At 40.7% G+C, this 14,513-nt stretch overlaps 1 protein-coding gene across 1 annotated transcript in view; it reads left to right on the top strand.

Moving 5' to 3' along the window:
• MEGF10 (multiple EGF like domains 10) overlaps nt 1-14,513 on the top strand; it is a 108,402-nt gene that overhangs the window by 33,919 nt on the left and 59,970 nt on the right. The window contains exon 5 of the mRNA XM_054178438.1: nt 3,337-3,429. Within this exon, the coding sequence (XP_054034413.1) occupies nt 3,337-3,429 (93 nt within the window). The remainder of the gene's footprint in view (nt 1-3,336; nt 3,430-14,513) is intronic.

The raw sequence follows: 14,513 nt of genomic DNA, 5'->3' as shown, positions 1-14,513 counted from the left end.
ACCAATTATTTTCTGTTATTACATAAAAAGATGACAAATGCTGATATACAGAACAAATCTGTTCTGACTTTCAGAGTGTTTTTAGAATGCCTTAAACTCAAATTACGTTAAAAATAAAGATCCTCCGGTGGAGCTAACTTTGCATTTATGTGATTCTGTAATGGTTGACACTGGAAGGTATTGAGAGACCTTCAGTGCTCATGATCTTCAGTTGGAGCCGAGTATTCAGGGCAAGGAAAGAACTCAGCAGTCAATAGAAGGTGGCAAATACTTCATGCTTTCCATTGTTTCAACCCTCTTTCTTCACAGTGACCTGATGTTCTGTTGTTTGTTTTATCTTTTATGTGGCCTATCAGTTTATAAAATACAATTAGAAGCTTAAAATGGTTTGTGCATTCAAATTTAAGTCACAAAAGTTTGAGAACTTTAAAGCTAAAGAAGTTTTTTACTATATGAGCATTTTTCATAGACTAGGTATCTAAATCAGCTTTGGGTGGTATTAAAAGAAATGCTGGGTGCAGTTCATATGTTACTCCAGTCTTCCTAATATGAATTCTTGGTAAAGCTGATAGGAATTTTCTTTAATAGATTTCGGAAATGAAATATCATGAAAACAGGTGTGGTTTCAGGTATCTGCTCTTTTGATCATGTTATTAATTTGTTTGAAAGGTGGATGTCTAATTGCAGAATTATAATTGATTCTCCTGGTTATTTACTTCCATGCTTAATTGCATCCAAAATATGTCAAGCTTTGTTTATGCTAATTGCTTTGTGTCTAGCTTTCCAAAATGAAAAATCAGCACATACTACACTGTATGCATAAACATTCCTTAAAGGTAAAATAAGTAAGTTTGCAGATGACACCAAGCTGGGGGCAGGTGTTGATCTCTTAGAGGGTTGGAGAGCTCTGCAGAGGGACCTTGACAGGCTGGACAGATGGGCAGAGTCCAACGGCATGAGGTTTATTCATCTAAGTGCTGGGTTCTACACATTGGCCACAACAACCTCATGCAGTGCTACAGGCTGGGGTCAGAGTGGCTGGAGAGTGGCCATGTGGAGAGGGACCTGGGGGTACTGGCTGATAGTAGGTTGAACATGAGCCAGCATTGTGCCAAGGTGGCCAAGAAGGCCAATGGCATCCTGGCCTGCATTAGAAATAGTGTGCCCAGCAGGAGCAGGGAAGTCATTGTGCCCTTGTACTCTGGATTGGTTAGGCCGCGCCTTGAGTACTGTGTCCAGTTCTGGGCCCCTCAATTTAAGAAGGATATTGAGATACTTCAATGTGTCCAGAGCAATGAGACCAGTGAGAGGTCTCGAGCACAAGCCCCATGAGGAGAGGCTGAAAGAGCTGGGGTTGCTTAGCCTGGAGAAGAGGAGGCTCAGAGGAGACCTTATTGCTGTCTACAACTACCTGAAGGGAGGTTGTAGCCAGGTGGGGGTTGGCCTCTTCTCCCAGGCAGCCAGCACCAGGACAAGGGGACACAGTGTCAAGCTGCACCAGGGGAAGTTTAGGATGGATGTTAGGAAGAAGTTCTTCATAGAAAGAGTTATTTGCCTTTGGAATGGGCTGCCCAGGGAGGTGGTGGAGTCACCATCACTGGAGGTGTTTAGGAAGAAACTGGATGAGGCACTTGGTGCCATGGGTTAGTTGATTAGACAGGGTTGGATGATAGGTTGGACTTGATGATCTCAAAGGTCTCTTCCAACCTGGTTAATTGTATTCTATTCTATTGTATTCTATTCTATTCTATTGTATTCTATTCTATTCTAAGCTGCCTGATAAGAAAGAGCATATTTACTTTGTGTTTTTCACAAAAAATTAAGGATATGATCCACTGAAATAGACCTGTAAACTGGGCAGGGCAAGATTTTAGAGAAGACTTTGAAGGAAACAATAAAGCAGAAGAAAAAGAGAAATAAGATGATAGAGAAAATATGCAATAGTAAGCTCAGATTGCTTTCCATACAGTAATTGCATTTTCCTTACAAAAGAAGATCTGACTTACGTGGTTTACTGCTACTAGTGAAGTTTTGGTACTTCTTTACACTACTCAGTATTAGTCTTATTACTCGATATGAATTACTTGTATCTTTGAAGAACCTTGCCTAGTAATAAGACTACTGGAAATTTTTGATGTATTTCAAGTAATTATTTTACTAATAAATGGAGCATATTGAAATAGCTTTGTATTAGTATCTTGTATCATCCAATACTTAAAAATTAATATAATTCCTGTCAATTTCTAATTAAGATAATTTTATTGCACATCTGAAAATTAACTTACTAAAATTAAAAAAAAAAAAGAAAATTAAAGGCTGTAACAATATACAGTTACTGCAGTGTCCCATTGCATCAAAGATGTTAATAATACGCATGATTGATCTTTGTGTGGCTTTCCTTCTTCTCACCCGCACAAAACAAAAAGATGACCAACATGCTTCATATCATGTTTACTTAGGAAAAAATGAGGCCATTCTCCCAAGTATTTTTCCTGATTTTAGTATTTTCAATTCATTCAGAAATATGAATCACTTAAAGTTCCAACTTTTTCTTTTTCCCATTTCAGTTTATATTTGTAGTTATACTAATCCTATTCCTGTTGTGGTTTCTCTGAAATAGTGGTACAAAGAAGATTGTCCTCCTATGCACATGTTGTTGAAACTAAAAGAAAAGTGTTACAGTGGGTACAATGGGCTGGGTATCAAAGCCATTGTAAGTTTTTCTTATAAGTTTCAAATAAAAGCTCTGTTTCAAAGTAAGCCTTAGCTGTAGGAACACATGCTTGCTAATCAGTAAAAAGCCTAAATCACAAAGAAAAATGTCAAACAGCTCCACTTAGCACTTAGAATAAACATTGCAGTGGTTCATAGGGCTTCTATCTCCTGCCTTGCCTGAATTATCTTCACTGTTTTGTTGTCCTTCATTTAAACTATGTAACCATTAAGAAAAAGGAATATTAAAATACCGCTGTAGTGCAAATTGTGTTTTACCCATGATGTTAAAAAAGAGAAAAAAAAGAACCCCTCTTTTTATGCATGGAGAAATTCCCATCTTTCTTATGGCATGAGAGTTTGCTTCAGAGAATCATGGCATGGTTGAAATTTGAAGGGACCTGTGGAAGTCATCTTGTCCAAATTCCCTGCTCAGAAGAGAGTGAAGTAAGAAAATTTGTATTTGTTTTGAATACATGCCATCAAATATTGATACAGAAATTTTTATTTTGCTTTTCAAAGATATTTAAGACACAGAAGATCTTGATTTGGAATAAGTTTAGAGTATTATTTTTAGTGATAGGTGTCCTTCTTTAATTCCTATTTTATTTCCTTCTCTGACAGCTCATTGTGCTGATAAATGTGTCCACGGTCGTTGTATTGCTCCAAACACCTGTCAGTGTGAGCCTGGCTGGGGAGGACCCAACTGCTCCAGTGGTGAGTTTTCACCTGCTTCTGTCTGTCTTGTGCTATTTCCACAATCCTATTGTCTCTTTTGGGCAAATTATCATTGATCCTATTCTTGGGCTCCTGCTTTCTGGTCAGGAGGTTGCTCTGAATTACCAGATTACTCTGTGTGGCTTGTTTTTAGCTCATTTACTTGCAGAAAAAGTTACCATGTAGCAGCACTAAATGTCATGAGCTATTTTGTGCTCATAAATATGCAGATAGTACAGGACCTAGTAGTTGGATCAAAGTAGATAAAAATACTTTTTCACTATAAAAAAATTATCTTTTTAAAAATTTACCTAATGTGTAAAGAACGATAGTACCAGTTCACACTTAAAAGATAGGAGCAAACCCTTCCTCACAACCCTATCCTTTTTCACTCTGTCACTAGCTTGTCCATTTTTTCCCTTCACTGTGTTGCTCTCTTGTATTATTAGTTGCTCTCCATCTGCTCAGTCTATTTCCATTTCACTTTCACTTACTTATGTCTTTAAGGTTTTTCTGCTTCTCCTTTGCCATGAGAGTTCATGCAGGATATGAAGGGAGCAAGAGAGTGTAGAGGACACATGCATCAGGACACAGGGGCGGGTTGGCACCTCTTCTTCTTGGCATGTGGGTGTAGTCACACACAACATTGAAAGCAGGTGGTCACAAAATAAAGACCTGATGAATATTAAGGCCACCACACACCCGATGCAAAAACATACCAAAAAGCAAATCCATGAACTGAAGTAATAAGATACTATCTGTTTATGATGTTTTAAAGCCACTGCTGTTTTCTAGCATCTTTGAGCGTAAAGCCATGCATTGCAGTGTGCAGTAAGGCAATAAGGTTTGGACAGAAGGAAGAAACCCCTCAGTGACAGGGCTGGCATGTTTGTGCACTGTCCCTTCCTCTGTATAAGTGATCTTTTGGGTAGACCATGAAGTGTTGTTTCTTATTCTCTCACCTGAAATACAGTTTATCAGTAATCATAGATTTTTTTTTCCCCTTCATTGTGATTTGTATTTTGCTGCATCTTTCTATTTCTTTATGTAAGGTCTTTGGAAATACAATTTTTAGGCTAACATTACAACCATAAACTTTGTTTTATCTGCTTCTTCCTCTGCTGGTTGTATTTGATTACTTGTGACAGTAGCTTTAATAGAAAAAATACTTTTTGGTCTGCGTCCACAATAAGCCAAAGCTGTACCTTTCAACAGGGTGATCTCTGGAGATATTGGTGATCATCTGAAGGCTTCTGTGTGATGTTAGAGCTAACCATAAATGCCCAAATCTGTTTTGGATTACTAGTGTAGTCCTAGGAGAAGGGAAGTAGGCTGAGGAAGAAGATATTCCTGTACATGTGCTACAGGGACATTTGTTTTGGAGTTTATCCCATTCCATGTAGAAAAGAAAGCTCTTGCTTTCACCAGACTCTCCTGAGTTTGAATGCTGCTGTTGCTAGCTGTGTGTGGTTTCCTCATCTGTGTGTTTGAGAGCTACAGCACAGAACAAATTGGACTGAAAAGGAGTGGATAGTGTTGAAAAGACAGTGATAGGGTTTTGGCTATCTGACACGGTTTTATTGCTGCCTGCCTTATGTAGGAGACTGTAATATTTCGCCTTTAACTGTAGTTTCTGTGCGATCACCACTCGATTAGTTTTAGTAATGGAAAAGCTACAATGAGATAAAATAAATAGGTGCTATTCTATTTAATAGTGATTGTATTGGTATGGCAAGTTACTTATTCAAGAAAAAAACCCATGCAAATTGCCATATTGTGATAAAGTCCATCATATAAACAGTGTACTGTGTAACCATTTAACTGAATGACGGAGAATGAACAATGATTACAAGGCAGGCCAGTACTTGTGTAAGGCAGACACTCTGTGATTTAATGATTACTGATGACCAAATAAAATGCTGTGTGTCAAAGGGAGACAAAAAGTGTGAGATATTAGGCAAACACCTAGATTTAGTAGTATGTTCATTTTAATGGACACAAAGATGTTTGAAGCTACTCTTTTACCCTTAAAGCAGTAAACTTTTCATAAAACTTCAAAACTCAACTTTTTCTTCCAAATTACTACCCTTTCTCTATTAGGATTGATTGTTCTCCTTACAAAGGAATCCCATCTGTAAGTATCTGAGAACAGTTAGTCCTGTTGCAGCATCTGTCCATCTGCCAATCCTCAGCTTGATTTTATCTGTTGTTTCTCAGTTGTGTTTAACCAGCGGATTTAAAATACATTTAAAAACCATATGCCATGGATTCTATGTGACAGTGGCTTTCTGGGTGGTAATTGCACACAAGTGCTTCCTGTAATGTTCTTTCCAGAAATGACAGAGAGATTACGTGGGCTTAATTCATGCATTGTGCAGTAAAAGCTGAATCAGCAAGCTTCCTCCCCTGTCTTTTCATACTACTATGTGCTGCAGCCTAGTAACCTTTCTAGAGATTAAACTTTTTGGGGTATTCCCATTTCCTTTCATAGGAACCAGTAACTCCTTTTTGTGACAAGTCTTACCCAATTCCTAATAGCATTGATCAGTGGCTGCTTTTAGTTTAGGGAGATGAGGGATAAAGATTTGACTAGACTGTCCTCTTTCCATACTTAATTCTAGCCCAACCCGTAACTCTCCTTTCCATCACATCCTCTGTCTTTCTGAAAACCTTACATCCTGCCTGAGAGGAAAATAGGACTGGCTGTATTCTGTGAGTAAAACCTGAGTGGTGGTTTCAGAATTTGCTAATTAAATACTATTTCCTTAGGGAACATTTCCTATGTGGGATGTGTTTCTTTGTCAGGCCTTTTTAGTTAAAGAGACATACTGTATTAGGTAGTGTTTGCTTGCAGTGACTTTCAATAGGAGGTGGTGAAGGAGATGATGATAATGCACATATATCTGAAAAGAAACCATACTTGAATTGAGGTACCACTCCTTTGCAGCATAGTTCCATTCTAGTGGAAGACATGACAGCCATGCCAAATGAGTTATTGTGATAAAGATTTATTGACCAAACACAGTAGTCAGGTCAATGACAAATGAGTGGACAGAAGATATGTTGGACCTGTCCCTTGGAGCGAGTCAATCAGCAAAACCACTGTGCTATCAGGATGCCTTTCAAGATGCATTTATGAGTTTTAGGAGACAATTGGTTCTGGGCTGGGAATATGGACAAAAATCTGAAAAAATAGAAGGCAGTGGTAAAGAGAGGTATTTTTTTAGATTTAAAATGGAAATAATTAGATTTTATTGAAAGAATGAGAAGAGCAATGCAACCTTTTCCTCCCAAACTGGATTATTGTTTATGTCAATTTTTTTAATTTGCATGCAGCAGATTACATTGTCACATAAGTGTGCTTTTGACTACAGGTTGTGTATGTAGAAATTGCTACACATAGTGATAGTTGGCTCTGTGGATGTGTACAGGTGATCAAATATTTTTTCCTCCCATTTCCTGCTCACTGTTTTGCAAAAGCATTTGCTGTAGTACTGAGTAGATGTACCTGATTGTCAGTTTAAAATGTGTTTGCCAGACAGATCCACATGCAGCCTGACATGGAGCCCCACTGAACAACCAGGACATTCACTTTGTTTTTCTCCACATGCCTAGTAGTCCACAAATAATTCATTGAAAATCAATAGGACACTTTCTGAATAAGCTGGAGCACAGGCAAAAGGCCAAAATCGATATTACACTGACTTGTCTGCAAAGGCTATAGCTATGGTGATCCCCCTAGATGGCCTGACTACTTAAGCAAAAAAAGGGAATGACACGTTTTAGGTTATGACAAGTGTGTTAGAGTTGTTTGTGGAAAGACAGATAGGCATTTTCTATTTTATGTTTTATTTTATTTATCTGTGATTTATTTGAATCGCTGGATTTTAATTAGCAATTCTCTCCAGTTTCATTGGCACTGTAGTCAGAGGGCATGGAGATAGAACAAGTGGCACTGAGGCGTAATTTGGCTGCAGGGTTTTATGAAGCATGAGAAGAGAACAGGCTTTTTCCTTAGTACATGAGACAAGCACTTAAAGTTGGCATCTCAGAAAAACATGTTCATGGCTTGAAATACAGTTGTTAAGGAGACTTTTAAGGTGCAGTAGCTCTGCTACTGGCAGATTTCCTTTGCTTTCATGGGTGCTTGTAAGTTCACAAATTCCATGAAAATCTCACTGTTTTCTTCATGGGACTTGGCAGATGCAGAATATGGCAGAAACTGGATTCCTTGGCATAGTTTGTGTGAGACACTCATGTGAGTTACAAGCACTGCCAGTTTCTCAGTGAAGCTTATAATTTCTGTTAACCCTGCAGAGGTGGGTCTGTGACTGTTTTCCACATACACACTTGCACCCCAAGTGAAACTGCCCTCTTGGTGTGGGTACTAGGCAAGGTGCCTGGGATCATCTCGTACAATCTGATGACACAGACTGCAAATCTTGAATTGAACTTCTTTGACTGAGGCATTGCTTTCCTTTTGTTTGTTGAAAGTGGTTTAGATAACTGAGCTTCCAAGATACGCTTAGAGAGCTAGCTTATCCTTAAATTTTCCAAGCCATTCTACAGCCTATAGAAATAGATTCTGGTTTTAACCAAATACTTTCAGAAGAAAAGTTTGATCACAGATGTGAGAAACTGCTGAACATGCAAGTGAAACTGCAGAGTTTTGTGACAGAGGGCTATTTGATTTTATGAAAAATCACAGAATCAACAAGGTTGGAAAAGGCTGTGTCCTCTTGTTCTGGTGCTGGTTGCCTGGGAGAAGAGACCAACCTCCACCTGGCTACAATCTCCTTTCAGGTAGTTGTAGACAGCAATAAGGTCTCCCCTGAGCCTCCTCTTCTCCAAGCCAAACAACCTCAGCTCCCTCAGCCTCTCCTCACAGGGCTTGTGCTCGAGACCTCTCACTAGTCTCGTTGCCCTTCTCTGGACACATTGAAGTGTCTCAATATCCTTCTTAAATTGAGGGGCCCAGAACTGGACACAGGACTCAAGGTATGGCCTAACCAGTGCTGAGTACAGGGGCACAATGACTTTCCTGCTCCTGCTGGCCACACTATTTCTAATGCTGGTCAGGATGCCATTGGCCTTCCTGGCCACCTGGGCACAATGCTGGCTCATGTTCAGCTGGCTGCCAACCACTACCCCAGGTCCCTTTCCTGGCCACTCTCCAGCCACACTGACCCCAGCCTGTAGCACTGCATAGGGTTGTTGTGACCAAAGTGCAGCACCCGGCACTTGGACTTGTTGAATGCCGTCATATTGGACTCTGCCCATCTGTCCAGCCTGCCAAGGTCCCTCTGCAGAGCCCTCCTACTCTCTAGCAGATCAACACCTGCTCCCACAGTATCACAGTATAGCCAAGGTTGGAAGAGACCTTGAGGATCATCGAGTCCAACCTGTCATTGTAAACCTCACGACTAGACCACGGCACCAAGTGCCACGTCCAATCTCCTCTTGAACACCTCCAGGGATGGTGACTCCACCACCTCCCTGGGCAGCCCATTCCAATGACAAACGACTCTCTCCATGAAGAGCTTTCTCCTCACCTCGAGTCTAAACCTCCCCTGGCACAGCTTGAGACTGTGTCCCCTTGTTCTGGTGCTGGTTGCCTGGGAGAAGAGACCAACCCCTTCCTGGCTACAACCACCTTTCAGGTAGTTGTAGAGGGCAATGAGGTCACCCCTGAGCCTCCTCTTCTCCAGGCTAAACAATCCCAGCTCCCTCAGCCTCTCCTCATAGGGCTTGTGCTCAAGGCCTCTCCCCAGCCTTGTTGCCCTTCTCTGGACACGTTCAAGTGTCTCGATGTCCTTCCTAAACTGAGGGGCCCAGAACTGGACACAGTACTCAAGGTGTGGCCTAACCAATGCAGAGTACAGGGGCACAATGACCTCCCTGCTCCTGCTGGCCACAGTATTCCTAATGTAGGCCAGGATGCCATTGGCCTTCTTGGCCACCTGGTGTCATCTGCAAACTCACTAATGGTGGACTCAATCCCCTCATCCAGATCATTGATAAAGGTATTGAATAGGATTGGGCCCAACACTGATCCCTGGGGCACACCACTAGTGACTGGCCGCCAGCCAGATGTGGCACCATTCACCACCACTCTCTGGGCTCGGCCCTCCAGCCAGTTCCTAACCCAGCACAGACTGTTGCTGTCCAAGCCACAAGCTGACAGCTTGACCAGGCATTTGCTGTGGGGGATGGTGTCAAAGGCCTTGCTGAAGTCCAGGTAGACTACATCCACAGCCTTTCCCACATCCACCAGGCAGTCACCTGATCATAGAAGGAGATCAGGTTGGTCAGGCAGGACCTGCCCTTCCTAAATCCATGCTGGCTGGGCCTGATCCCTTGGCCATCCTTCAGGTGTGCTGTGATTGCCCCCAAGATGATCTGCTCCATAATCTTGCCTGGCACTGAGGTCAGGCTGACTGGCCTGTAGTTTCCAGGTTCCTCGTTCTGGCCCTTCTTGTGGATGGGGACCACATTGGCCAGTTTCCAGTCATCTGGGACCTCTCCAGTGAGCCAGGACCGGTGGTAAATGATTGAGAGTGACTTGGCCAGCTCAGCTGCCAGTTCTCTCAGTACCTTAGGAGGGATCCCATCTGGTCCCATGGACTTGTGAGTATCCAAGTGGCTCCGTAAGTCGCTAACTACTTCCTCATGGATTTCAGGGGCACTACACTGCTCACTGACCCCATCTACCAGTTCAGGAAGCCAGTAATTCTGAAGTCCTCCTGCCTCCCCACCTTTCCAAAGGTGATACACCCTCTTTCTTTCCCTTAATTTGTTCAAGAACTGCTTGCCCATCCAGGCCAGTTGCCTTCCGCCGCAGCTCATCTTTTGGCACGTGGGCACAGCCTGTTCCTGTGCCTTCAACAGCTCCTGTTTGAAGGAGGTCCAACTGTCCTGGACCCCTTTGTTCTTAAGGGCTGCTACCCAGGGTACACTCTGAATAAGTTGCTTAAACAAGCTGAAGTTTGCCCTCCAGAAGTCCAAAGTGAGGGTTCTGTTATTGCTCCTCCTTATTTCATTGCACATTGAAATCTCCAGTATCTCATGGATACTGCACCCTAGACAGCCTCCTACCATCACATCTCCCACCAGCCCTTCTCTATTTGAGAACAGCAGGTCAAGCAGGGCCTGACCCCTGGTAGGCTCACTTAACAGCTGCATCAAGAAGCTGTCTTCCATACACTCTAGGAACCAACTGCCTCCTCTCTGTTAAGTTCCCAGCAGATGTCTGGCAGGTTAAAATCGCCCACAAGTACAAGGTCTGATGATCTTGAGACAGCGTCCAGTTGCTTACAGAATATTTCTTCAACCTCTTCATCCTGGTTGGGTGGTCTATAACAGACTCCAACCAGGATGTCAGTTTTGTTAGCCCTCCCTCTGAGGAGGGCTAACAGGCACTCAATCCTTTCATCCTCAACCTCAAGTTCTGTGGCATCAAGAGATTTCCTAATATACAGGACCACCCCTCCTCCTCTTCTCCCTTGCCTGTCTCTCCTAAAGATCCCTTAACCACCCAGTGCAGTACTCCAATCATGTGAATAGTCCCACCATGTTTCTGTAATGGCAACTACATCATGGTTTTCCTGGTGAACCAACACTTCCAGTTCCTCTTGTTTGTTACCCATACTGCGTGCGTTGGTGTACATGCACTTCAGCTGGACTGCTGATTTCTCATCTAACTCTGGTTTATGTCACTCTCTCTCCTCTCTGGAGAGGCTGCTTTCCTCACCCACCCCCTTCAAACCTAGTTTAAAGCTCTCCCAATGAGCTCTGCCAACTCTATTACTAGAGCCCTTCTGCCCTTTCTAGCTAGATTCACCCTATCTGCTGAGAAATAGCTTGTTCAAGAACTGCCCTACACCCTGGCTCCCAAACAGCCAAATGTGCAAATGTGTCCTGTTAGAAAAGTGACAGCAGGTCATAAATAGTCTTCAATTTAAGCTTCTCTTACTACGTGTGTCTTCCCTGTGCCCTTCACTACTCTTAATTCATCTGTAATTACTGCCTCAGAAAATTCCCCTGATTTCACTGTTTTGGCAGCTGAAGTTTTTGTTTTCTCCTCTAACAATTCTGAAATATTTGGGTTCAGAAATCAACCCACCAGCAAGTTAAATCAGGGGCAAACATAGAAAATAAGTACTAATGGTGTGTGTCATCACCTTCATTGCTGACAGAGTCACTACAGTGACAATGTGGTGGATAGTATCAACATTCTCAGGGTTACATAGTTGTGCTTATACAGAGTTCAGTACAATGATATATTTGAGATTACATTATTCCTAATTTTAATATAATTTCTGTCCAATAACATTTTGAATTTGAAGTTCTAAGGAAATGAATAAATTTGGTGGACATGCTTCAGTGTCTGGGTGAATTACAGTTCCAATATTCAAGCAAAAGCAGAAATAAAAATATATTTTCTACAAAACAATTATTAAATTTACTTGTATTGAGTTTTACTGAAGGAAGGTATTGCAGTAAATGGTGACAGTTTTATTGATTTGTAAACATCTTCTGGATCAGGGGTATTTGCCATTTCTACTTTTCACAACTTAATAAACTCAGTATATTTGTGATACCTAATTTGGTTTCTTGAATAGTATCTGTGTAATTTATTTTTTTCTAGTAACAGTGCAAAAGTGTTTTCAGCATTGGTTAATTTCAATCTGCCTTATATATTGGCATACTTATGTATTGCCAGTGGCTCACTTAGAAGGTTTTCAAGGATGTGGTGCTAATTTAACATTTAAGATGAATTCCAAGTCATTGCAAGAAAGGAAAAAGGCAAATTCATGGCCCAACAAGGAGCTCTTTGCAGAAGCGGGGCCATGGACAACAGTCTGTTTTATACAGTACAAACAAATTCCTATAATAGTGATTAATTTAAACAGATTTTATCTCAGTAGCAGGATGAAATGAACACCAAAAGCCATCTGTGTGTGTTTTCCTTAGCAGTTATCCAACCCCGTGGTCTGATGTCCAAAGCACTTTAGAGAGTGTTCTAAAATTTATGGCATCTGAAAAGCATATAGTTCCATTCTATTGTAGGGTCTGAAAAACACATTTCCATTGTTCTTCCACTTCATAGATCAAAAGGCTTTTACAAAGTGAAAAAGAAAAATCCCTAAATTAAATTAAAGCTTAGCATTTTGAATAAAAATCTTTTCTTACACACAAAACAAAAAATAAGAGTGAAAAATATGCCACAGGGTAAAAAGCTGACAGTATAACAAATGAAACCTGATAGAAACAAAAGACTCACAGACAATCCAGATTTAACAGAAAGTGCATTCTGTTAAAAACCCACACTGCTATGCAATTCTGTGTCTGGGTTGTAGGTATAGTAAATCTTTACTAAAAGACACTGATATTTTATAGTTATTCTGATGGATTCTCTAAAGGAAAAACATTTATTTTCGGACATGCATTTACATGTATTTTCATAACATCTGAAGTGACTGGGACAGAAATTTAAACAAAGATAAGGAGAATAACCTTGTGTTTTTATTCAGTGAGACATGTTTTTATTTTGCTTTTCAGAATACTTGTCTTTGTTTTATGATCTTTATGACTCATATTTGAAATTTGTTTGCCATTTTCCGTATTTACTGTATTGTAATCTGAGTTGACCTACAGGTAGATGTCGCGAGGGGTTGAGTCTTGTTGAATTTTGAACATACTTAAGTGTTTACAGCTTTCAGAATCAGTGGGAATTTACTTTTATTTGGCTTTAATTCCATTTGGGAGAATTATTATCTTTCCTATCCTGCAGGAATATCCTAAGGGAAATGAATGTCATCAATTTAGAGCCACAGCAAATCGAATTGTAGTAGTAGAGAGTAGTTTCCAAAATACCCTCTAAACTTTCCAATGAGGATTATATGGGTTTAGATTAGTGAGAACATATTTTTGTCATGGTTTTCATTAGTGAACCAGTGTATGTAATTCTGATCACAGTCAGAAATGAAGAAAATTAATCACAGAATTATAGAATGGCTGGCAGCCTGGCCTTGAACACCCCAAGGGATGAGGCATCCACAACCTCCCTGGGCAACCTGTTCCAGAGTTTTACCACCCTTATACTGAAGAACTTCTTCCTAAGATCCAGTTTAAACCTACTCTCCCTCACCTTAAAATTGTTGCCCTTTGTTCTATTGCTAGACATCCTTATGAAAAGTCCCTCTTCATTCTTCCTGTAGAATCCCTTCAGGTCTTGAATACTTGCTAGTAGCCTGTGTGCTACCTAAGAGTAGCATCTGCATGGCTATGAATTTTCATGTCCTTATCAGCCAAGAGTAATTCAGGATCCATAAAGAGTTCTCTGAGTTTAGAACACTATTCCAGTTTTCTGACAAAATTTTAATCTGGAGTGTGTTGTACACCATGTCCATGAAAGCCTTCATACTGTAATTGTGGCACTCTCAGCAAAACAGTAAGCACATTTTCAGATATGCAAAATCAAAACTATGTAACACCTCCATTACAGTTAGATTTCCCTTCAGTTGACACTTGAAAGTTAGATAGGCATCCACTGCCCTTAAAGAAAAGAAAGGGCTTGTCTTGAGTGTGTTTCCTTATGGAGGCCAGCATAAAAAGTGTTGAGGAGAATGGGGCTCCTCTTACATACGAATTTATATGATGCCTGCATAAGAAGTTAGTCTATTTTGTTTTGGAATTCTTACTGAGAGTCATCAGATTCTACTTACTGCCAGTTAGATATCTAAAGTATTAATTCTGTGAATGTATATTTGTGTTAAGGCAAGCATATTTCTTGCTTTTGTAACAGAGGGAAGAGTCATTCTTCCAAATGCTAAACTCTGGACAGTCCTAGGTCAGTTTATGATAACAAGGTTATCTGTGCACTGCTCTGCATAAATTGAAGTTTTATCAGTATTGTCCTGATTTACATACACTGACTATTGATGGTGGTTATTGCCTGATAATGCAAGTCACATGTGGGCCCTCCTAGAAACATTACCCTTTTCTTATTTATGTCGTCTTGTCCAAAAGACTAAAGCAGGTTTTAAACAGCATGTGTTACAATTCACAAACTTTAAGTTGTA

The sequence above is a fragment of the Dryobates pubescens genome, chromosome Z, assembly GCF_014839835.1.
Source record: "Dryobates pubescens isolate bDryPub1 chromosome Z, bDryPub1.pri, whole genome shotgun sequence".
NCBI classification, from domain to species: domain Eukaryota; kingdom Metazoa; phylum Chordata; class Aves; order Piciformes; family Picidae; genus Dryobates; species Dryobates pubescens.
Note: the sequence above shows the minus strand (reverse complement) of the source record. Positions and strands in the feature narration are given on the sequence as shown.